This window comes from Numenius arquata, chromosome 10 (genome assembly GCF_964106895.1).
Source record: "Numenius arquata chromosome 10, bNumArq3.hap1.1, whole genome shotgun sequence".
In the NCBI taxonomy this organism is placed as follows: domain Eukaryota; kingdom Metazoa; phylum Chordata; class Aves; order Charadriiformes; family Scolopacidae; genus Numenius; species Numenius arquata.
Window position 1 is genome coordinate 44,263,851 of NC_133585.1, and position 26,332 is coordinate 44,290,182.

At 39.8% G+C, this 26,332-nt stretch overlaps 1 protein-coding gene across 2 annotated transcripts in view; it reads right to left on the bottom strand.

Annotated features, from left to right (window-relative positions):
- The window catches only part of GABRA4 (gamma-aminobutyric acid type A receptor subunit alpha4), a 36,589-nt gene extending 15,236 nt beyond the window's left edge, over positions 1-21,353 (bottom strand). Inside the window, exons 1-8 of one of the 2 annotated variants that reach the window (XM_074155234.1) lie at positions 21,325-21,353; positions 21,030-21,148; positions 11,737-11,804; positions 9,066-9,286; positions 8,880-8,962; positions 6,941-7,084; positions 5,366-5,518; positions 1,676-1,935 (exon numbers count right to left, since the gene is read on the bottom strand). In XM_074155234.1, coding sequence (XP_074011335.1) covers positions 1,676-1,935; positions 5,366-5,518; positions 6,941-7,084; positions 8,880-8,962; positions 9,066-9,286; positions 11,737-11,804; positions 21,030-21,148; positions 21,325-21,353 — 1,077 coding nt within the window. Of the gene's footprint in view, positions 1-1,675; positions 1,936-5,365; positions 5,519-6,940; positions 7,085-8,879; positions 8,963-9,065; positions 9,287-11,736; positions 11,805-21,029; positions 21,149-21,262 lie in introns of both variants that reach the window. The other variant, XM_074155233.1, reaches the window with a different exon arrangement.
- Positions 21,354-26,332: the final 4,979 nt, after the last annotated feature.

Sequence of the window (26,332 nt, forward strand, 5' to 3'; positions counted from 1 at the left end):
GAGAGAAAGAGAAGTTTCTCCAAAACGTGTGTAAATGGCTAAGCATGATACAAGACAGACTTACAGCAATTCTGACCATGAATCAAACCAGTTTTGGTAAGCCTCCATCTTTGCTACCTGAGAAAACTACTATTTTTACTTTTGTTTTAATCAAACCTTATAAATAAACCTAGGATGCAACTGTTATGTAATTTATTTTCCTATGGACCCAAGTAAAACCTGACTATGACCAAAAGCAGTATTGATTAACACTCCTCAGAAGTGCCAAAGATACTCTACTAAGCTGCATGCTGTACAATCAAGAAGCTTAGAATAAACTAATGTACTCTATGTACAAAGTGAACTACATTCTACTATAAACAAACTTTTTCTTGTTCCCATCTCTTACTAGCAGCCAACGGAGTGAGAAGTAACGAACTCTTCAGGAGCACATCTACCCTTTTAAGCAGAAATGGGAGCTAACAGAACAACACAGCCAGGAGATTGAAAACAGTAATGATCTACGGTAGGAGAGCAAAGAAGAGGAAGAAAAATGGAAGTGGGTGGACAGCAGCTGAGCAGCAATAGCAAATGGAAGGGGTGGGAAGGCAAAAAAGAGCAGATGAGTAGGGAAGGAGACAAATGAGATGTGAAAAGAGACAGAAGACAAAATTACCAAGAGCTAGTCTAAAACAGCAGTTCCTAAATCATGGCTCAGCCACAGGAAATTACAAAGTCAGCCTGACAGGAAGATTAAATTACAGTGCTGCTGTCAGCATCTTAGCTCTTGAGTGGTGTTGCCAAGAGTCAGCCATGGCTGGGAGCTACTGGCCTACTGCATGGCCAGTGCAAGTGCTGTCACGACCTTGTTAGCCAGGTGTCTCATGAACAGGAGGAGTGATGCAGCAGAGAGCGGGCATATGGGAATGGGAAAAGGGAGGAAAGGAGAATCACCAGTGAGCTCAACTGGAAATGAGATCGAGCCTTCATTAACTGGTCCACGCGCTAAGATAGCTATCACACAAGTCACACAATGCAAAGCACTATGAAAGACAGAAAGCGTTCTGTTAAACAGAGACCCAAAACCTGCTCAGGAGTCAAGGTGAGCTCCTGTGCAAAGATATGTAAGTTACATAAAAATGGAATCTATGGTGGATGCAAAGGTTTCATCCAGCATTCTTAAAAAACTCCTAAAATTGTACCTGATGAAGAAATAAAACTCTAGATGGGCGATACACGCAATGAAAGGAGAACTGTCATGTCTAGGGAAATGGTCCAAGGCACAACCGCATATTTTAATTCATTAAAGACATTAGCCACATAAGAAAACATGCTGTCCATATAATCCATAATATCGTGGTCTGTATAATCAGTCCAATCAGAACCAACATGCAAAGGGAAAGAGGGTTTCCTAGAGATAGCTATCCTAACTGACCTTCACCAAAACACAACTAAGCATAGAAGAGACTGCAGGTATGGATGGACACAACCTCCTCCTCTGCCCCAAGTTAATCCAATACTGCAAGTAAAAATTAAATAATGTTTTACAGGATTTTATCATTGAGTACAGTCTTCCATTATGCTGACTTACGCTGCATTGTTAGATCAGAGGGAACCTGGGAGGAAGTCAAAGGCCTGTTTCTACTGAGAAACACTACAAAAAGATGGAAAATATTTGTATAAGCTGCAAACATACCGTAAGTGTCTCCTCTGTACTTCTTTCTCTTTGTACTGGAGCAACTGGAAATTCAAGGAGGGATTTTACTGTCTTCCTTTTGGCTTTTTCCATTTGAATATTAGTAAAATAGTTGACAGCAGCAAACTCAATGAGAGCGGAGAACACAAAGGCAAAGCAGACTGCTATGAACCAGTCCATGGCAGTAGCATAGGATACTTTTGGCAGTGAATGTCTTGCACTGATGCTCAGTGTCGTCATTGTCAACACCGTGGTTATCCCTTCAAAGAAATACAGGAAAAGCACTGCTGAATCTGAGCAAAACAAAGTGAGAATAGGCAAGCAGCTTCCAAAAATTTTAAACCACTTAGAAGTCCTTCTCCTATTCCTGCTTCTGAATAGTGCATTAGATTTTAGGCATGGCAACCACCACCTGTCTATGAGCAGCTATGCACGCAAAACAGTTAACCAATTTTTAAAGGAGGCATGGAAGCCATGACTTCAGCTGATCATCTACAGTTCACATGAAGAAAACGTGGAAGCCTTCATTTCATATTTTTTTCATGCCAAGCTCAGTAAAATTTCTTACAAGTTATTTTCTAAACATTTGAAGATAATTTCAGTTGTTAAATAGGGGAGTGCTCCTCAGACTGCAACAAAAACATGATTTTTTCCTGTAATGGGTTCAGAATCCCACCTATTACTCTGCCTCTGTTCCCCTTATCCCACTCGTAATCCAGGTGCCATGAAGTCATGGCAAATTATTCTGGAAGGAAAACTAGAATATTATGTTAACAACTCTGTTAATTAGTAAACCATAATCTTATCTTCTAAACCCTTCTGCTACTACTCAACCGATGAAATTTAATTAGAATTTCATCTTCTGAAAGAACAACTTTTTAATTAAAGTGTGCAAGCATGAACACTGAGCTCAAAATATGGCCACTTCATAGTAATACTTCAAATACAAATACATGCTGTATAAAACCAAGGTGTGGGGTTATTTTCTTTTTTCATCCAAAATATTCCATATTATACAAATCTAAAATACCAAGTATTTAGTGAATACTGCTTAAGTCCTACCATGATAACCTTCAGGAAGGCTGAATACAAATGGAGATGTATTTACTCTCATGCAAAGAACACTGTTTTAATACAACATGAGATTCATATGCTGAGAAGAATTCTAAATAATTAAGAGCACTTTTTCCAACAGGATCCTCACATCCCCTGTTCCCTAAATGGTGCTATCCTATCTAGGTGATCTAATATGAAAAAGCTTCACCTAGACACTGCCATACAGAGAACAGGACACAATGAAACCAGTCTCTTCTATTAAAGGAGAAAAAAAGAAAGGAAAAAAAAAAAAAAAAAGGGTAAGAACCAGTTCATAAAAGTACAAGGAATATCTCAGAGCAAACCCGCAAATCCAGCAAGATAAAAACACAGATGCAAGCTCACAAAACCTTCTCTAGTGGGAAGGTGTTGAAAAACACACCACTGAAAATGTTTAAATCTGAGGAAAAAAAAAAAAAAAAGGAAAGTTATTTTTTTCCTGGAAGAAACCTATCCCTGCCTTGTCCTATGCTTCCCGATTCTACCTTTGTCCACTTCAAGAAAATAGTTTGTCTGAATTGTCTTTCTAAAGACATTTCTTAATAGATGCAAGAATAGGGCGAAGTGACTTGAATGACCAACCATTCCCCAGATGCAAGGAGGAGAAGGGAGGCCTTGAAAATATTATAGTTTACCACCATAGTCTTAATTGGTTTTTGCCCTATTAAATCATTCTTCTGGGAGGCTTGCAGTTGCCACTGTAACTGCCCCTGGATATATGCCATAGTGATTTACAGGGTAGTGAACTAAGTTCTGGTAAAAAATATTATATACACACATGAACTGTAATTACCCAGAGCTAAATACTTGCAAGGTTCTAATTAGAAATGCACATAACCATACAAAAATATATTAAGAGTATTTTAATACAAAAATTAAATTTTAAAAAACTGTTTGAAAATTACTGCTGTCTTTCCTCTAAGAAATGCCAGCTTCCCACAATCACCAGATTCAGACGTCTGAAGCTCTGACTGCAGAAATCACAACATGATGTACCTTAGTTCCTTGTGTGTTCTTCCTCTGTTACCTTTGCCAAGTTTTCCCTAATCACGCAGTATCCAATGGAAAAATCTCTTGGTTAGACTCTTCTGACAGTTCCTCTAGAAAGCTGGTACCATAGCAGGTATTCTGGCTTCATTCCTATCTCTGGGCTGCAACATTTCTATCTTTTAAGAAAACCTTTAGAAAACAGGGTCTCTTTGGAATTTGTCAGAAAAGTACTGAGATACTTTTAGCCATAATTGAAGCCACTTGCTTGCAAAGGCATTTTAGAGACTTATCTGTAACTTAGTGGATGTCCAAACTATAATTATTATTAGTTTTCAGTTTCATAGATGGATATAATGGCACATATTACATGTGTGTCTCTATAATTTGTAAATTTTTAATTATCACATTTTTTCTGTAAACACCGATTCTACCTTTCCAGTTCGTGGCAATACTCCCTTCAAAAAAGTACCAATATTCAACATCCCCACAAAGACATGTGCAGTGTATATATATATATACAGTATATATATATTAGGCAAATTAGTATATTTTATATATATAAATGTATAAATAATGTATAAAGCCTAATGTAATACTTGAGTTGAGAGCTAGTGGGGCTCTTACTAAGCGTACAGGTTGTTTTTCCTATAACTAATCACTAACTGTGACTAATTTGTGGTACTAAACAGGATACAGACTATAGTTATGTGTTTGAATGGGCCATCACGTAGAAACGTTAATTCCTATCGCTCTTGCCAGCATCTCTCTATCTATAGAAAGTCTTTTTGTAGAACATTCTCTTCCTGATTAGTCCTGCTTTAGATTACAGTGCATTATAAAGTCAAGATGTTGCTCCATAAAGACAGCTTTTAAAAATGTTTTTATCCTACTTCTTTGTTAGGAATCATATTTCCATTTAACTTCTTATGCTTTGTCTTCCATAGAAGCTTTTTTGTTTTTTATTTTCGGAGTTCACTGTAGCATCTCATTCGAGCAGTATTTTGATGAGGGAAATCTTAATATCTTGCGATCATTTTGCTTTTTGAATTCATTTTCATAATGGCAACATCAGAAAGGAGAGAAGAGTACTAAACATGAAATTACGGTAACAGGATCTAAGCCTTACTCATACCAAGCTTCCATGGATAACACAGATACCTTGTAAGAAAACATCTGTGCATCTCACACACTCCCCATCAAATTATTTTAAAAGGATTTTAGAAGGTGTGAGTTCGAGTAATTACACTACTGTCCACTGGAGGATAAAACCGCTCTGGGTGTAGGCTGAGGACTTGACTGGATTACTCAGGGCCAGGTCTTCCCAATTTCCTCCCTCACGCAGGTAGAATGCCCACAGATGTACATCCATGTGCCACAGGCAATCATGTTACCCTTCTGGTTAAATATTCCAAGTTTCTCTTCAGATTCAAAGGATTCATGTAATGCATTCTTCATACATCAATAGCAAAAATTCCTCCGAATTTACATTATTCCCTTGGTTTTGCACTAGCACAGAGGCAGTACACCCCGTCCACTAAAAAGTCCTATTCTAGTGAAAGTCATTAAAAGAGAAAGTACAAGAGACAATAATGAAGAAATAATTACCAAACACAGTTCTAGCTGGAACGGACTCCTTATTTATCCAAAATGAAACTTGAGAAAGGATCACGGTCATAATGCATGGAATATAGGTCTGAATCATAAAATAACCCATTTTTCGTCTGAGGTGGAAATAAACTGTCATAACAATATATTCACCTAAAGAAAAAAAAAAAAAAAAAAGAAAAAAGAAAGTATTTTTCTGGCTGTGCATAGAATTTGTGTGTTGCAGAATAACTGTTTCAGATTACCAGCTAGGATCGTTTAAGGTGATGCTGTCATACCACTTAACATGCGTAGAAAGATACGTTCCTTAAAGACAAGAATAAAACAAATTTTTAAACAAAAAATTCTAGCAGTAGTAGGTCCTTACAGTGCCGTTCAGAAGCTGCTATCAAAAATACTATAAATGTACAGCTAATACCGGATCACTTTTTACAGCATAAGTACAATTTAAAAAATTCTTTTGGTATCTGTTGAAGAAGAGACTCCCATAACACAAGCTATCTACCTACCATAGTATCCAGAACATTGTGGTACCTGCCTGCCAAATAAAACAATAAGAACAATGATGCACATTAAATTACATGGAAGCATCTCAGCTTTTTACAAAGGTTATACATCAGCATCTCTATGATAGTGAAACAAATGCAAAAATCACTGGCAAGAATTAAAAATACTGTAAGTTTATCCAAAATATTATCATTCTTATTAAGCAAACAAACAAAAATATCACCGTTTTACCATAAACTGAATAAACTGTCTAAATAAAGCACTACAGAATGAGCATTTGGGGGATAGTAAGGAAATTCTGTTGTTAACTCATAATAATCAATATGCTGAGAAGTAAATTTCTAGTGTATTGCAAAATGCTGTTTTATCTTTGAGAAAAACATTCACAGAGCAATACGTCAAATCTATCTGCTTTATCTGTTTCATTTTGACCATCTCGCAACATCCAAACTTGCTGATGCTTAGAAAACGATTCCAAATTTTAAAAATATTTTGGGAATATGCTTGTTTATCACCATGCTGCTCATCAGTGATACTTCACTCATTTCGGATGCCTGTAGTTGCCATTTGCCTTATTTCTTACAGCACAAATCAGCAGAAGTATCTATTGTGACTAATGCATTTGTGCCTATCCTTATCTGACTAGAGGGTTTTTATGGCTTTAATAACCCATTCTGTATGCTGTACTTCTATCCCGAGCTGTTTGCACCGCCAAACAAAGGAAGTCTTTTGCACATAATGTGGATACAGTGCTGAGAAATTACTTCCTCACCCAGGCATCCTCTTGACTCTTCAAACTGCATTTTAAGCAGTGATTAAATGCTCATTTTGTCCCTCGGAGTAATGATCTCATTCTAGCTTTCTGAAAGACCGTCGCAATCTACTGTAATGAATCTGCAAATGTAAATCTGAAGGAGAGAAACCTAATTCAGATGTATGCTCTCAGCCCTTAATATATACGCTATGACATTCAGTAGAACACCTTACAGGAAAGAAAGAAAAAAAGCCTTGGGAAACGTTATAGCGTTAGTTTTACCTCACGTTGATTTTTACTGATGAGATTCCTACCTGTAATTGATTTAATGGTTTCAGTGGATACCGTATGCCCAAGCAGGTCATACTGAACTAAACTGGAAGACTCCTCAGGAACTTCCACTGACTTCTCAGGTCCTTTTGTCCAGGTATAAATCATTTCACTCTTTGGATAAGCATCTACAACACAGCATCAGTTTGCATAAATAGGAAACTTCTTCTCATACCCTACTAAAAGCACACTCCAAACCTACTGAAATCAAATGGCAAGACTCACATTAACAGCTTTTTAGGAGATACCCTTCATGTTAAGTTACCCCCAAAAGCCACCCCCGGAGGAGAACAAATAGCAGCTAAGGTCATATGTCAAGTGTCACACACAAATTCACTTCGCATTTGCACATGAAGTCTAAACATGAGTTCTTTCTGGATCAGCCCTTATTGGGTATGTAAAGTTTATCTTTAAATTATTTTAGCATTTTCTATCTAAAATTTTATCAGTAAAATATACTAATACATAAAAAAGAGCATGTATAAGTAAGATACATTTTGGAGACCGGGCTCACATTTCTTTACAGAAAATAATGATTATACTAAAAAATATAATATACTGAAAACTATAATATTTTAAACTTACGTTTAAAATATTTGTCAGAAACAAGAGGTCAGTAAAAGACTTACAAGAGCCCAAAAATAAGCACAACCAAAGAAACACTTTACAATTAATACAAAAGACATGACGTAGGGCTAGCATTCAATCCCTACACAGCCCAAACTCCTGTTAAAATTAAATTAAATCAGTCTTGCATTTGAAATGGCTACATCACTCAAGTTTCACTGAGAAAATATCAGATTAGTGCGAAGTGCAATTTCTGCTGGTTGGTGATTCTGCCTGAAGAAATATGCCTGTGGAGAAGCCCCCACTATTGAAGCTCTCCTATGGTACAGCTGATACCAAACCCAATTCTGGCAGCACATGGTCTCCAGTCTCACCGTAACAGGGATGAAACCCCTTATCAGAGCAGTGTATTTACTATCCCCCTTTTAGTTGACTACCCAGCTGTATAAGCTAAATTTATGCTAAGGAAAGACTATTAGTAGCTTCCAGCAATTTCTAACTTCAGCGCTCTGGGGTCAAGGAAAACAGATTGATGTCCAGCCACTGACTATATCTGAGTGTAAAGCAGAGAAGTCAGCAACCGAGGGGGTTTAGAAAAGTGACCAGATAGCTAACAGAGTGCACCAACCATCCCCAGGGGGTCTCAGAGGTCTCTGCTGTGGATTCTAATGAGGGAATCATGACTACCTCCCTTGGTTGTTATGCAGTATGTCCCAAAACGTTCCTTCTAGCCAAAGTTTGGAGATTATCCAAAAATCTGCATCTGATTTCAAAGCTGAAAAGGAAAGTCGCCAGCACTAAGATTCTTCTCACCAGTCTAAAAATTATTTATCTAGACTAAACTTCCCATGCAGACTCCTGTTATAGACCAGGACATAGGAGACAGACAAATACTACCAAAGATCAAATCTTTGCTCATAACCTGCATATCTAACAGGATATCAATGTGCCTCCACTGACTGTAGAGAAAGTCAGAGAACCTGCTTCCCTTGTTGCCTTTTGGCTGGCTGTTGGAAGGTAAGATGGACCCCACTCTTTGTCTTCTCCAGATGATCTCTCACTTCCCTGAGTATCCAATTCCTCCCTAAGAACTAAGAAAAACTATGTATTTCAAGCAACTGTGTAGCCAGAATAGTGGGGTTTAACATAACAGCTGAACCGTTCCTTGATTTTCAATTTTCAGCCTGGGTTTAATTTTTCAGACCCTAAATAAAATTCCCAAAGAATTTAACAGGAGTTTTGTCTGCATAAGGATTGTGTATCAAGACTAATACTCAGAAACTTCAGTAATTGTTCAAAATCTACTTCTACTATTTAAATTCTGTAGTTACAAGAAATTTCATAATTGCAACTTACAACTCCCAAATTTGAGAGGACAAGCATGACCATCCATGGGAAAATCCACTAATCTCATGGGACACTCTGCACTTATTGTAAGCCTATAATGGAACAAATTAAATAGTCTCTGGTTGCGATTTTGTCTAGGCAGTATAACTTTTTGCATACAGTAATTGTAAGAAGCTGAACAAACAAGTTAGATACCTCATTGTGTACAGGATGGTGCCATTTCTCATTATTCTGAAGAGTTTATTTGGGGCTGTCATATTATGTGCAACAGACTTTTTCCCATTCCTGAAGAAAGTGTCAGGAGTCCACACCTTTGAAACCATCAAGTTGTTAAGTCTTAAAATTTCAATAGGGCCATCATATTTTAATCTTTTGTCTACCCATGTCTGACGGAAGAAGACATCCATTGTATACTCCTGTATTAAATTGCAGAGAAACAAAGATCACATTTGCATGTGTAAGTGTCTCCTGTAAAAACCAGAAATCCCTCAGGAGCAAAGAAATCAGTACTAAAGAAAATGCTAAGTCCACTACACAAATATAGTTTCACCAATTAAAGTGTGTTGTGTACTCCTTAATAGCTTAATTTCTCACATTAGTCATATCAATAAATTGCTACACATATTTAATCGTTAAGGAATAATTAATCTAATTAGGCAGGAAGCAGGCAATTGAATTTCTAGTCAAGCATAAAACTGGAAACAAAATGATCTCTGACAATAAGTGTCAACAGACTTTTAAAGAAAAGATATCCATCAATTTTCTGCTGCTGGCAAAATTAAAAATACCAGGACAAATGATTACTTCCACTTTAAAGTCAGGAAAGAAAATTTAATTTCAACTGATGGAAAGTAAGCTTTTTTTTTTTTTTTTTTTAAGTGAGGAAAGCTAAATATTTACTTTGCCAAGCCCACAAAACAGGGATAAATATGCATATATACACATTAGTTTTTAACTATGTAACTATCCCATTAAATTCCTCAGAAAAGCCATTCAGATGCTCCAGAAAAAAAACATGCAAATAACAATGGCAGAACTGCAGACACAGGCACATCATGAGAAATCATATGTGAATGAATGGATGAAGGAATATATTTCTCATTTCTGGAAGCAAGAGCATTTCACAGATAAAGCATCATGTGGCATTGAAAAAGGTAACACAAAGTTTTACGTCCTTTCTAATTTACAGCTGTGGTTTTGTTGTTAAGCAAACATTGTTTTCTGACTTTATTTCAAACTCTTCTGCATAATGTTACCATTGAAACTACTTGTATGGCTGTACCTATATGCATGGATGAGGAGGTGTGTCTACTAGTAACACATCTTAGAATTCTATCTGCCTTCTTTTCCATGGCTGCATCCTCCACTGTGGTTTGATCTAAGAAAAGTCTCCTTTCTAGTGTCATTTCTTGCTGGTGACTTCATAGCTCATAACTAGCTGTTTCTGTTATTAGCTTCTACGTGACATATTTTGTAATATGAGATTTCTACCCTTTTCATTACACTGGGTACCAAAGTAACCCAGCTCTAAAACGGCATTCTCATCATCCTCTGTACTGAGACTATATCACACACTTTGCTGTTTCAGCAAGTTTTATGAGTGCAGCCACATTCAGATAACACTGGGTCACTAACAGATACGTTGACTAAAAATCATTCCAAAACCAACTCCTGGATCCCCGAATAGCCTCCTAATGAATCCCTAATGATGAAAGGGGAAACATCTCTTGTAAACTCTCCTTTTGCCAGTTCCTTAGCTACCTTCAGTCCATGTTCTCGCTCCTGCCTTCCCCAATATGAATAATTATTTCCCATGCGGCAACATGTCAAATGCTTCAGTGAAAACCTGAGGGATGCCATGCAGCCCTCATTTTAGACTTGGGGCACACGTTACTAGATTTCCTTGGGACCAGATTCTTGTACCCCTTGTCACACTGAACAGCATCACACTGTGCATGACAATCATTGAAGGGGTAAGATGCTTTTCAACATGAGACTGCTGTCACGAATCTAGCCCTTGGAAAAACACCTTGCTATCACATACTTTTCCACATGACAGGACCACATTAGGTGCACCACAAAGTGCATGACAGCACTGTATGGGAAGAAAGTTATTGCCCTGAAACTGCCTTTCCCTTAAAAAAGTTCAGTTCAGCACATACGGCTGTGTTACTTGCATGTGATTTCTTGGGTATTTCATAAAAAAAGAAACTATTGTATGATTTAAGGGTATACCACTAGATTATAGAAGTTGATGAGAGTTATGCTGGATTTGACCTCACATGAATGCAGATGCCGTTCAGGTACAAATAACAGTACGTGCAAATGTAATGTTTCTCTTCTGTGACTATTTCATGCACGTCACTAACATTCAATTTCTGCAGACACTTAGGAAAACTTTTATCAGTCAAACATTTGCTGAAAGTGACGCTAAAATGGGCACAGAGATCAGTAAAGGACATTCATCTGAAATGAAAACGTCAACAAGTATTTGTGAAATGATGTCATTATTATTCACCCGAGAATAACACAGGTTTCAGAAAGTAAAGGCAATTTCAAAGATATTACATGTTTTCCCCACAGTAGACTGACTTGGATGCTCCCCAGAAGGTCTGATTCTGCCTCTATACCATGACAGTCTGTTTTAAATCCCATGAAGCTAATTCCTTAAGCCAGCCAAAAAGCAGTGAAAGTGTGACCAGAATCAGGCCTGATGTATCTAATTATAACCTGTAAATTAAGCTGTTACTAATCTTGTCTACTTTGCATGATTGACAGGACAGTACAGATGAAGCATCCACTCCTTACTGCAGTTCATGGTTTCTAAGAACCAGGAAATAGCATTTTTAATCCCAGAAATACATACCATTTCTACATCAGAAACAGGTCCAAAACTGGTGACATATATATCTGTTTTGACTTCAGTAACAGGACCTAATGTATGAAAAGGAAGTGAGCAAGAAAATTTGAATTTTGCAGGTCAACAATTCCCATAAATGATCCTGGCGTGTGAACAGTTATCACTTTGAGGGTTCTGTGGACGAGCAAGAGCAAAATGCAAATACAGGTCATTTCAGATAAGTCTCTAATAATAAGCACTGCTCAATTACCTTTACCACATAAGTAAATCAAAAGCAGTATTTCCATGCAAATCCCCATTCAGAAAACCAATGTTGGTGCAAAGGATGAGAAAAAAGATGCCAAAAAATTAAAAGGCTCACTAAAAACACCATGCTAATTAACAACAAGCACCAAATTCAGGAAATCCACATTCCCCCCGAGGCATTTACTACTAACATTCAGTCCTGCTGATAATAATTGGACTACAGATATAAGCACGCCATGCACTGGGCAATTTAGTACTGCAAGTATCAAGAACTGCATCCATATACTGAGATGCACTTAAGTGCTTTAATACTAACAATCAAAATAAAAGTTGGATATCTAAGCATTTTTGAGGGTCTGAACCTAGGTCCAGATGCTACTACAAAATCCATCTTGAAGGAACTAGTGATACTTGAGACACTGCTCAAAACAGTGCACAGAGCAGAGGTCTTACAGCTGGGTACCACACAGCAATCATCAGAGAATGCAGTTTCATTTTAACATATCATTTCCTTTAGTACAGGACAAAACACCCTGAAGTTTCAGATGGGCATTTACTCTACAGTACGCTCTACAGTTCCCCTTAAACCAAAGAACCTATGCACTAATTTCATTGGGATTTAGGTCTGTTCCCAATGTAAAAGGCTGGGAAGCTGCTAATCATTACCAGTTATTATAATGATTCTGTGATCAAAGCACTAGCTAACGGCTTAATTCAGGTAATTAACTCACATCATAAATTAAAAAAAAAAAAAAAATCTACTGATGGTCTTACCAAACAGTATCTGTTTGAAAAAAAATAAATAAATTACGATCTACAAATTCACAACCATAGTTTCTAAACCCCTACAACTCAAATTTCTAAAGAGGATAAGTGGCTCGAGTCTGTTCATTCAGGTTTTATCATAGTATTTGCACTCTAAAAATGAAAGGAAGAAAGACTTAAGAATGCGAGCAGCAAAAGAACATGTCCCTCTTGCAAAGAAAAAATAAATTAAAAAAAATACTGTTCACAGATGTCACTTTGAATCAAATGTTAAAAGGAGAAAAAGAAATAAGCAACTGGAAAACTGGGAACCTATACTTCTTGCACCTAGAACAAGTGACAAACTGTGAACAAAAAGTAAAATAAAACCATGTAAGATTATTTCACTAAACAGTTTGAAAGTTATGTAGAGAAGAACAGCTAAGAATTTTTCAGCTAAATGTCAAAAAAACGACTGTTGAAAGTTAACAGTTTCACAGAAGGACATTTTTTTGAGATAAAATCTAAAGAAAATTCACCCTACAGCATTTAGTAGCTCAGCAGTCCCTGGAAAGTTGGATAGTTTCGCATGTCTGTCTTGAAAATTTGTTAAGAAGAAACTCCCAAGTTCCAGATAACACACTTTCACACCACGCGATTTGTTTTGCAATGGGTTGCTCTCTGAAGATGTCAAATGGAAGCTATGCCCCTTTCTACAAATAACGAAGTGTTCATTAGGTCAGGGAAATCCATGAGTGGTTAGACCATTTTACTGACAACGTAGCCCAATTATATTTCCTGAATATAATTATTTTTGGCAAGCAGAAGAGCCCCAAGAGACTGGAAAAGTCTCACTAGAGCTATCAAGCTACTGGAAATGAAGACATTTATCTGCAGCATTTATTTCACCTGAACTTGAAATGTTTCTGAAATCAAAGTTTTACAGAAATTAAAAAGTCATTTTCCCACGTAGCTCTAATAATAAAATGTAGGAATTAGTCCCTACTTAGTTACTCAGTAATTAGAGTAAACTGAATATTGCACTCAGTTCCTGAATCCCTTTCAGGTACCACTTTATCTGTTAGTTCTAAGAAACTAAATAAGAATATTCCTCAAAAAAACCCAAACCTTGAACAGCTTTCCTCTGGCAATATCTTCTTTTCTCTAGTTCTCAGAACACTGTAATTTTATAATCATATCAAATTAGGCAAAGGGACAGATTTTTCCCACAGGCATGAGCTGCTTCTCAGGCATTGATTTCTTTTGTTTTATGAAATGATTACAGCTTCATGGGCAATAAATGTTCTGAGATTTTTTGCAAGTTTATTTTTTGGAGTTTCTCAGAAGGAAGGGGAGAACTAAGACCAAGCAGCTAATCTCCAAATCAGCAAGCCTACGATTTAATGCTATTAGAAATCCTATAGCAGCAGCACAGGACTAAAATTATACTTGAGTTCACTCTTCAGTAACTGCTATTCTGCTGTCAAACCTGTAGTTATTAGTAGGACCCATGAGAAAGAAGGAAACAGAAACTCTCAGGCAATAATGAAGCCACAAAATAAGGCTGAAATTAAAAGTTTACTTTTGGTTGCTTGCCCAACACAATGGAAGTAGAGTGACAAAACAAATGTTAAAATGACATTTTAGGCCACTAGAAAATAGCAGATGAATGAGGATCTAGAAATATTTTAGGCATCGTAATAGTTATCCAGCTAGTACCGACGTGCAAATCCTTGCTTGGCATCCAAAAGCTCAGTCAAAGGTTAAAGTGTTTGGTAGGAGTGAAGACAGCAGCAAGGGACAGTGAAGCTGATTATCTCCCTAAGGTTTTTTCTCCAGTTGCAGCCCTGTCGTGCTCCACGTCTTCCACCTACATTGTCAGTTCACAACTGCTAAGGCCAAACCTTGGATTTTCTAAGCACATCCCAACACTTAATGCCAACCCAGGAGTATCTATAGCGACACCAAAACCTATCCCTTTTTCTTGTTCTAGAAGAAAACATAATTCCAGTGGGTAACAATAGCGGGGGTACAAATAGTGAGTCACGCTGCTTCTTTTTTTTGAAACTATTATTAATCGTGGGAATTCCTGACAACGAGGAGGTGATCTGTAGTCACCTAACCTACTTTTACTGGTGATTTAAGCAGCCCTCCGAAATGAACATGTTGCACCACTTAATCAACTCAGGCTCTGCAAGCAGAAGATCCTATTAGAATCCTTAACACTCTATTACTGGCAATAAAATGCAGCGAGTTGTAAGAAGGCCAATTAACTTTAAATATGACCATTTGGGCTTATCCCTCAATGGATGTTCAGAAAGCATCTATCCACCATAAATCTTCAGGAATACTGAGGAACTATTTATAACATACTGGTGTGTATTTTTATGTCAATGAAATAGGAGGAGAGTCCTACACACTGCAGTGGGAACAGTTAAGTCTGAATCACTGCTTGCAAGATAATATACTTTAAAGAAGCTCAGGCAGGATTAAAAGCAACCCCTGCAAAAAGCCAGAATAGTTCAGTGTTAGGTAGAGATGCTACACGTGGGCTGAAGAAGCGATGCCAGGCCCTAACCCTGTGAAGAGGAACATAAGACAGCTCTCCCATGCATTTTATGCCAACATATGGGTTGAACTGCAGCACAGATCCCAGCGAAAGACTTTGGGCTCCATTATCCCCGCGTCTCCATAGGCAACTGTCACTGCAGAGATCTCCACTGTATGTAAACAGTCAAATCCTGCACAGGCTTTCTGTATATTGCAAATTTTGCCATCAAGAGTCACGCAGCCGATCGGGAACATTAGCAAACAAGCCTGTACAAAGGTTTCAACATACAATTTAAATGCTAAGTGGAGTTATTGCTGCTATTATGAGATCAGTCCCAGGATACATAAACTACATGAAATTATATTACATCAGTTCCTACAGCTACATCTAAAAAAAACCTGGAGTTGCTACAGATTTTTTTTTTTTTTTAAATATAACTACATGTGAAAGATTTGGTAATTTCTCTTTCCAAATTCTTGCTGTCTGAAGAGTTTATATCTTTTAAGTGAAGAAAAGAAAAAAAAAAAAAAAAGAAAAAAAGCCATCATATGAAGCATGTTCTCTTGTTTTATTCTATCAGAAAGAACAACTGAGGACACCTGCTATATGTAAGATTTCTATTAGGAAGCCAGAACAGCTAGGTAGGGCATTTTTAAAAAATTAATGTAGGATTCAAACACATGGGCTACATTCTCTACCAAAAGACAAATACAATAAACGCAGCAGCACACAATACCCTTTGTCTCTACGTATGTTCATCCATCAGGTCTGAATCCTGAAAGGGAAAAACATACCTCCCAAATGAGGAGGTTACTGTTTCTTTGCCTGTTTATCAGCAGATAATCTCTGCCGAGACAGCCAACAAGCTTGATACTGGTGCCAGTTTTCATGATGTGGACACCTGTCTACTAAGAACTGGACTAAGAATATCAGCTAATTTTATACAGGTCACTGAACAACAGACAGATGGTAATGACTTCAAGCATTACTAACCTGGCCAAATTCAAATCAGTCAACTACAGGTATCTAACACCATATCCTGTTAAGCCTTTGAGTCATCTACTCTCACCAGCTGAGGAAGACTGGACAACTGCCTGAAAAAAAAAAATCCATCAGCTTCACTTTACAATGTTCACTTCAAGTCCATTTGCAATCTAAAAATAAAAACAAATTACAGTATCTATTATGCTGAGCAATGGAACCATGAAGGTATGCATGAGTTCCTAATAAGAACAGATGATCACGTAAATATTTTTCTTTTCTCTAAAAACAGAGAATGGTCTTTGCTCTTCAAATTTATTCTGTGTTTATTTTCTGACTAATGTCGCTCCTCCTGCACTGACAGGAAATGAAACTCTTCAGAAATGTTGTTCATCAGCTGAACATCTCACAGCCTAGAAAGGGCAGGCAAGCCCTCTCCTAGGGCTCCTTCTTCGGGGAGACAACGGTCAACATATTCAATTCCACCAAGTACTCAGCTGCACTTTCACAGGAATGAGAAAGAATACGAAGAGAGGAAGAAAAGAAAAAGGAAAATTAATGAACACGGTCCTGTTCCTTCTACTCATGAGCAAGTGTACGTGGCAACTTCCAATCGGAAAGCCACAGAGCTATCACCATTTCACTGGCTGATAGTGAGACGTGCAGCTCATGCCAGATTCTACCTCACACAAATAAAGAGAACCCAAGAGGGGAGGGAGCTCCAACTTTCACCGACTGATGGGCAACCACACCACAGCAAACCAGTAGCATCCTGTGGGTGATACTGTCAGTTAGTTCAGAGCTAACACCAGCAGGATTTGCAGTCAACCTAAGCGCCTCGGGCAGGAGGAGAGTCACACACCACCTTCTTTCTTTGGTCTGACCATACAACTGGCCATTAAAAGCAAGATGCCAGAGATGAGATGTTCTCCAAAAGGCACAATTCATTAAAACTAGCAGATACGTGGCAGCACACAAGTGATGCTGCCCTCACCAGCTTAAGTCCCTCCCTGCCTTCTGACTTCCCTAAGTGCAGGCTTAAGTGTGATGAGTTACTGTGTCATTAAAGTTTCAAAGACAATGTGTCATTAAAGTTACAAGTTTGAGTCAGACCTCACAAGACCCTGCTTAGGTTGAGAGTTGCTCAGATGAAGTCTGAAACCATGCAAGTGCTTAAAATAGCAAATCAGACCCAGGTCTTTTACTTCAAGTAAATAAAGCTCCTTTTAAAAAGTCTCTGGACTTCTACTGTCACTTTGAAACTAATCACCAGCAGAAAGGCAACAAGGGGATTTTCAGAGAAAATACAGCTTTTGCAACTTTCTGTAGTTTTCCTTTGTGTCATACACAAAATTTTTAAAAGCAGGTGAAAACTGGAGTCGGGGTATAACCAGAAATGCTTTTGCTTCAAAGTTTTACAGCTGACTCAAAATAGCACTGTGGTAACACTCTTGAAGTTTTCCAGCAGATAATGCTTTTAATTAATCACACTGCAAGTGGCTTCTGTAAACGCCCTGTTCTTATGGAGTGGTTTTGACCAGGAAACCCACATGCATTACAAATTGCATTCTGAAATTCAGGATAATGGTATAATGGAGCATACAGTGTAGGGAATGGAATTGACTTCATTTCCACCACACTCTTTTCAAACATCATACAGCATTACTTTATTCATTAGTCCCTATATACCTTCCCTCTACTGAAATTCAAAACTCTGATGCATTTAAAGTCTTCCTGACAGCAATTGGGTTTTTTTTTTTTCTTTCCTACATGAAACTGCCCATTCTGCTTTGTTTCATTAAATTTCTAGGTGAAGTCTCTTTGCTTCAATTGCCTCCAATTGGGGGTTGGAACACGACAATCTTTAAGGTCCCTTCCAACCCAAACCATTCTATGATTTGCTTCTCTCTTGCTTCTTTAGACTCCTTCTCCCCCAAACTTAACGGGAACTTTTACTCAAATGGTCTTTAATAGCCTTTTTAATAAACCTTCCTGGTTTTGTTTATTACACTACCAAACCTCACACTGCTTAGTAAGTGACATTTTAGAAACTTTTAAGGTTTTTTAAATCCATTTAATAAAGTGAGTTTGGAATGCAAGGTGTCAATCCAATGACATGGGGAACTTCATTCTTCTATTAAACCTCAGCATATGCCATGCTCCTGCATAAGAAGTACCAAGACCAGTTTCTGTATACTCCACTGAGGTTCAAATCCCTCCTGAGAGACTATTTCCATATTTACAAGCATGCTCAGGCAATTTAACTTCTCCTCCGCAACTATCAAAAATTGTGCTAATTAATGTCAGCATGGAGAATTTAGATCCAGTTTTAGGAAATCTCCAAAATCTAACATTTTCTACTTCGCTCTGCATGCAAAAAATCTTCATGAATTGTTATTTGTGGCAACTCTAGAAGATGCCAGCAAAATTCAGAATTTGGCTACCTCCCCAAGTCTGATTTTAAAAATCATTTGCGTCAGAATTAGAAATGTTTTCATTGATTTAAAGTTTAAAATCAGCACCAGTCAGACCTCCGTGCGGCCTTTTGTTCTTAAAATAAAACTTTCGTTTCATTTTGAGCCACGTGAAAACTAGATGGTGAATCAGCTTCAAGAATAAAACAAAAATAAATATTCTGCTGTTCATCAGAAAGTGACGTAGCTTTAATGCTACGAAAACACACCATACTTTCCATCTCTAAATATTCCCAAACTAGTGAGTGACCCACTTTGAAGATGAAGTCCCATTTGTCACAGAGATTTATCAGCAAAAAAAAAACAAAAACCAAAATACAGGGAAAATTTGATTTGGATAGTGTGCATTTTAATAGCTAATCCATAGTTATTACTCTGAGTTATGTCAAAAAGTCAAATCTGCCCAATTGCAGACATTTCTTCTTTTGGTTGGTTTTGGTTTGGTTTGCGTTTGGATGGGTTTTTTTGAAAGCTGTTCTTGTCAAATCAGGTGAAGATAACTTTTGCTGTAAGGAGCTAGGAAGGAAGGAATCATTTTTAAAAATAAAGCTTTCCCCCCCCCATGTGTTACTTAAAAGTTCAAAACTCAAAGATGAGTGGTTTAGATGTTCGAAGGAAGGAAGAAGCAAGAAGCAATATAATAAACATTTTGTGAAATATTCACCCAGAAGTGTTTTCCCCAGGCTGAAATCGGAGAGGTTTTTTTTCCACTCTCTATCACTTACTTCAATATTGCTGTTATGGAAGTTCAAGGAGATACAATGAACTTTTTCTCCTTGATAGCATTTTGCTGAAAGTCTGCAACACTTATTAGGGAAAAAGATCTACTCTTGCAAAATATCCTGCAAAGACAACTGTATTAAAATAAAAATCAACATAAACTCTATGTCATATTACATATTTAGTAGTTGTTTAATTTTGGAAATCTGATAATGCTCATAAAGCATCTTTGCTAGATGACTAATTAGTTGGCATTCAACCTAAAATGATGCCAAACATAGAACATCTCTTGTACGCGTGCAGAAGTGTCTGTAACCTCTCTGCAGAGACTAAATCACAAAAGGCTACCAGTTCCCAATGATTCCTCTGGGTGCTAATAATTTTAGCTTCCTTCTCGCTTGATGTGTAAGCTAACTTCAAGAAGGCCTCATTTACACTTAAAATAATAAAGGGGTGATACACGACGCCAGGTGTTGTCCTTTAACAATCACGACCGTGCATGTGACCACTGTATGTGGCATGTGGGGAACGTGTTGGCATACATGTCAGTGTAGATGGATCACGTGTATGAAGAAGGTACTTTTAGAGGAGGAAGAAAGTATTTCACAACATAAACCTACACAAAGATCTCATTCAATCCTGTATAGGAAGCAGCCTATAAAACACTTGGTATAGCTTTGTGCATCATGAGGACTGTAGCATTTCTTCTTAAATCTTTTCTTTTACTTTCTAATCTGTATTTTTAATATCTTCATTCCAGATTACAAAATAAAATTTTATTTCATCTGGATCCTAATGATTTTTGGTTCCAAGTCCCTACACGGTAACATCAAAACCAATAAAGAACAGCAAGTCTGGCTGCTGCTTCAGCAGCACAAAACTGCATCTTAACAGCCTGGGGCATGAAAGGCACACAAAACCCCCACAAGCAGAGCACAGGTGAAGGCAAATTCGAGACTCCTCCACTTCTAATTCCTATACAGCAATTAAGTCTACTACTTCTAAATCACACCTGGAAATTCGAGCAACTGTGGTAAAGAACTGGTGTGCTCAGGCACCTGAGCTCTGCTTTTCCCTGACTAGTGGAACAGAACCCATCAAAGACCTGACCTCTCAGGCTGCTAGAAGTACACTCGTTTCTATTAGGACCCGATCTGTGGTATTTTGGGGTCAAAAACTGCTAAGAACCAGAAGAATCTGGACGTCAGGCAGGTCCCTCCATCCTCATCAAGCCAACGCACACCGGCTTCAGGGCTTTTTTTAAAATTTTCCCCAGCGCAACAGCAGCACCCGAGCCCCGGGTGTGGGCAGAGCAGCGAAGCGGGGGCTGAGCCACGGGACCGCCCCAGCGGGGCCCCCACGGCGGGGGTCGCTCAGCTTCCCCCGGAGCTTTCGGTGCCAGGAGCTGACCCGCCGCCGGCCCTTCCCTTCCCGGAGGACTCGGACCCCGGAGCGGGGAGGGACACACACGCACACACACACACACATTGTCGGTCGGTAATGGGTCGGTACGAACGGCGAGCGCTGCGCCCCCCGGCCCATACCCGGCGCCCCCCCCCCCCTTCCCCCCGCCGCCACCGTACCCCCAAATCCCGGTCGCAGCCGGTTGTCATAGCCATCCAGGAGGCTGTTCAGGATGCTGGTGAAATTCTCCGGCCACAATTTCTCCTCTTTTTTGCTCTGCCCCGGCGGTCCGGTGAGACTACGAGGCAAAGAGGGAAGGGGTGAGCGGAGCCGCCGGGAGCCCGCGGGGGCAACGGCACCGGGACCGGCCGCCCCGGGCCCCCCCACCGCCGCCGATGCCGGGGGTACTCACCACGTCGCCAGGCACAGGCAGTGCAGGAGGGCGATGGAGAGACCCGAGGACATGGCGATGGCTGGCTCCTTGGCAGAAACCATCTTTGCATGCCATACTTCACGCCTGGGCACGTTAAACGCCTTGTCCGGGGCGGGGAGGGGGACGCGGGGACCGGCGGGGGCGGGAGGTGGGGTGGGGGGTGGCGGCGGCAGCGGCAGCCCCCGGCGGCCCTACATGAGCGGGGCCCCGGTTGCCAAGCGCCCGGTACGGGCGGAGGAGAGGCGAGTTTCCCCGCACCGTTAACTCTCTCGGGGCAACAGGCGCCGGTCCCCGCCGCTCCCCCTCCGCCCCGCCCCGCCCGCGGCCCCGCGCTCCGCCCCGGTGCCGCTGCGGGAAGGGTGGCTTGGGGGGGTCGCGGTGGTGAGCACCGAGAAGTCTCCCTTCGTCCCGATCACCTCGGCTCCCTAAAGGGGGGAGGGGGGGGCGAGGTGAGGGGGCGAAAGCAATTAATTCGCCAGGGTTTGGGAGCAGGAGGGTCCCCCCGCTCCGGTGGAAGAGGAGCTGGGGGGAGAGGAGAGGAGAGGAAAGAGAGCTCCGACTTCAAGGTTAAAACCGAGTGCATCCCAAAAAGGATGGGAGCGAGTGGGTTATGCCGGGTTTCTTAAAGCAAAAAATGTCAGGATAAAAGAATGGTTTCACATTATTTCTTTTTTTTTTTTTTTTCCTTCCCACTTTTCATCCCTATAATTAGGAAACAAGATTTGGTGACCCAAATAATTTCCATTTTACAAGGTCCAAGGGATTCTGCAGCAATTACAGTAAAATCCACTCAAGAAGTGTTGTTAGTCTGTCACAGGCTGTTGGGATAGTTGGGCGGAGAGAGGAAGAGAGGGGGAAAGGAAGAGAAACGGGGGGGGGGTGTCCCCCACACAATAGGTATTGGCAATAAACAACTTGTTCTTCTGATCAAGTGTGCTGCCGGGACAATTGTTTGCCATTGGAAATCAGTGTGCATGTCAATTTTAACGAGGATCGTGAAGTTCGTCGTGCAGGAGCACATAGAGCAGGTATTGTAATTGACTCCCAAGACTACAGTAGTGTCAATGCTGACATAAAAAGGCTTTATTCATTACTTGCTACAGTATCTCCCAGCACTGAAATGCCTGATTATCTTCAAAACTACTGTACACTTGAAATCTTCCTGATTGTACTTCAGAGCTTGTTCCAGCTAGGGTGCCCTTTGCTGATTCCTTTGAAAAACAATTAAAGCTGTGCTTGAAATCCATTTAGCTTGCTGATGCTGTTTATCTTTCAAAAAACTCTGTCTAGGCAGTCAGTTCTGCTTCCAATTTTAAAAGCCCTATTTAGGCCTCTGCAGATTACTAGTCTGCTTCCCAAGGATTTGACAGGATCCTCGTCTACTGACTGCCTCACTGGAAGGATGAATACTCTGCTGAAACCTCCCACAGCAGGCAGCCTGCCTATGGGCAGCAGACGCGCTCCGTGCAGGATGTACAAGCCTGGACAATGCAGAGGGCAGGCTGTCACGCCAAGGTCATGCCAGCTCCCGTGATGAGACACTGGAAGCAACCTGTTTAACTCCACGCACAGGTGAAAAACAGCATGCCAGCAAGAGCCCACTGCCCTGGCCCCATTAGCAATTTGATCAGGAATGACAGAAGGATGGATCAGCAGCTCTTCAGGAGTCTAATTTCCCCACATCAAATAACTTTGCCTGGGTTAATCAGCCACTTTTCATCTTCTGTAAAGTGATGTAATTTGTTTTTCCGGACCAGTCTTCTGATATAGCATGGACTATGCCAAAGGGACATTTAGGACTGGCCTCCAGTAAAGATAATCTCTAGTTTTCCTGTCCCTTGCAAGAAAAAGTAATCCCTGGTTGCCGAACATTGAAGATATTTCTAAGTGAGATTATCTAATCTAGGGATACTTCAGAAAAATTTTGCTGGCAGAAGCCAAATAGACAAAATGAACACAAGGGCAATAGATGGTGACTGAGAACTGGGAAGAATCCTGCTGGCTTGTCACAGACATGGAGCAAAGCGCGGCTCCACAGCACTGCCACTTCTAGCAGCTGCCGTGGAAGAAAGCCAACAACACCCTGGCAGAGCTGGGGGCACCCTTGGGTTTCAATTGTTTTATTACCTTCGGCGTATGTGCAGACACCTGCATGAACTGACACTGAAAAGCCACGTGGCATTCACCAGTAATGATCTCCCCACATTAATGTCCTGAGAAATGTTACCACTCGGCCCCCTCTCAGATCTGTGCCTGGAGTCATAGGGAACATGGGTCCTGTTGGCCCACAAGTTCTGCTGCAAGCAGAAATCAAAGAAACTCACTCAGTTGTTCCCCTTCCAGCACTTTTAGGAACTGAGCTGGTCTTTGCATGATTCCTGGGTTCTTTAGAGAATGACACTGATATTTTTTGTCTCTTCAGGAAAGGTACTTCAGTAAAGTAACGTCAGGTTGAAAGATTTGTGGACACACTATGCCAGGGCACCAGGCAAGAAGTACTCATGGCTTCTAAGAAGGTGCTTGTGTTGTTTTTTCTAAGAAAAGGTAGACATAGTGCCCTTCTGTCCCACCCTCCCTGCCACAGGTTGTGTTGGTATAGGATCCAGGTGCCACTCGGGTGCATTTACTTCCTCCAAGTGCTAAAACTAAATGAGAAATCACCTTCTCTAAACCTAGAAAATGAGTTCAAACACTTGGCAAATTTATCAGTGGTTAATATCTCCCTTAGATCCAGCACTGACTATCAAGAATTAAGTAAGATTAATACCCAAAACAGAGGTTGCTGTCCTTGATATCTGGACAACTGTATCATTTGTATATTCCTGAAACTTCTACAAAACTAGGCTTGAAGGGAACATAAAACAGTTCAAAATAACAGTAAACAACCCTGTAAGCCAGATAAATCACTTCTGAGTACTTGCTTATACCTTTTGATAAATGTATTGCCCTGGCTAATTTCAACATTTTTTGAAATTATATCTTGAGATATATTCTAGATTCTTTTGCAATGTACTTGTAGCATAGATGGCACATACAGAAACTCACAGAATGCTTCTTTGTCACTAGCAGATGTATGCTGATTTTAAAAATACTGCTTCAAATGGTCTGTGATCAAAGAATTTCTGGATTACATCATCTCTCTAAAAGAACCCGAGGATTCCAAGAAGGATTTAGTGGTCACAGGCTGGATTGGTGGTCCCTAAAAATGCTGAATTTGGCATTCTCTCAGCTTCTCCAGCTTTTACCACCAATTCTTCCAAGGTTTCTCCGAAGAAATCTCACCCATCGTGGACTATTGTAAGAAAGGGACTATTTTTGCCCAGCTCCATATGCTCAGAAAGCACTTGAGTATTTTAAATAGACTTTTTTTTTTTTTTTTTTTTTTTACTGCCCCTATGCTGATGCATCCTCATAATGATTTTTGATGAAGCAGACATTCTGGCCATGCCTCAAAAGCAGTTTTATCCAAAGCTATGGATCTTCAAGTATAGCTTGATCATTTTTTATTTATCACAACACACAGGGAAGCAGAAAAGTTTTTCATCACTCTTCCCATTTCTACTTTACCATCAGATTAAGTGGAAAGTCGGTACTTTTCTTGTGGAAGGCATTATCTAGCCTTTCCAGTTTTTTTTTGCAAACTATGGATTACAGCAACATTACAGGTTATACAGGTAAATTATAGGTTACATCCTTTTCCCCAGAAGATTTCATTATTCAGCTGATTTTGACCTGATTTAGTCCTGGTATTAAATCCATGAAGACAGCCAAGCTTATACAGAAAAGACTGGGAAAATCTTTAATGTCCAACTATACATTACATAGTTAAAAGCCTCTAACACTTACAAAAGAAGAGATAAAACTGGGGTCATTGCCAAGCACCTAAATGTTTCTTTATCTGAATAGCTAAGCCATTGATTTCTTGGACTTTTTACAGTTTCTGCCTATATCAATACAGTTTCTTATAGTCTTGAGCAAACAGCTTGTCTTCACATAAATCCTTTTTAAAGGTCAAGGGTTGAATATCCATTCTTTGGAAAATATATATCCCAATCCCATTTTTGGTAGATGACCAAAAAAAGATATGGATACTTTTTTTCTGTACAGCTAACTAGAGGGTGCAAGGGGTCTTTCACTCCCCTCCTCTCCTGCATCCACACACATTAAAGAGACCATGGGGACCTACGAAAAATACAACTGTCCTTGGCTTTATCAAGACTTTGATTTGGAGCTCGGGAGAAGCCTGAACTACCTGTTCAGCGAAGAGTTTTCCACCAGTGGCGACACCAGGCTACTGTGGGCCTCAATTGCACATCTAGCGATGTGGTTATGTTTAAGCAGCTTGGATTTTGGATCTATTGACTGCAATTGAAGTTCTGCTCTGGAAGCAGTAAAATAGATGCTTAATCTCATTCCTGCTCTTCTTCCCTCTTCTTCCAGTCCAGCTTTCCCTCGCTACTGTAGGTCTGGTAGTTTTCTTTCCAGCTTCTTATTTCAGTATTTGATCACAAAGTTGTTACCTCCAGTTTTAAAAGTATCCCATTGCATTCATTGGTAGCAAATGTGTTACCAGCTGTAGTTCCTTCTCTCAAGAACTTAAAGTCTAGATAGATAAGACTAACTAAGGATTGGACACAACAAAGCTCCACTATTTCTGTTTTCGTGGGAAATGAGATGCAAAAAAAGCCTAAGTCGTAACCCAAAACTATAACACCATTTAGGGAATTTGCAGCAGAACAGGAGCTTAATTCCAGTCTGCTGTGCCCCAGGTCACAACCTCAGCTGTCCTTTCAAAGCATAGCATCAGCTCGGAGTAAAACTAAACCTTTAGCTGGCCCAGCTTTGCTTCACTTCCGTGGCCAGAACTCCTACGAAACTGCAGGAACTGATGCCGACATGCATTTAGCCGGGTATTTTTTTCCCCTGACATATGGTATTTACCAGACTGTTCTACAGTACCATGGTTATTTTAACACACATGTCCTTGATTGCTTGGAATAAGGTAAGAAAATCCTTTGAGTAGCAAATATATATATACACACACACATA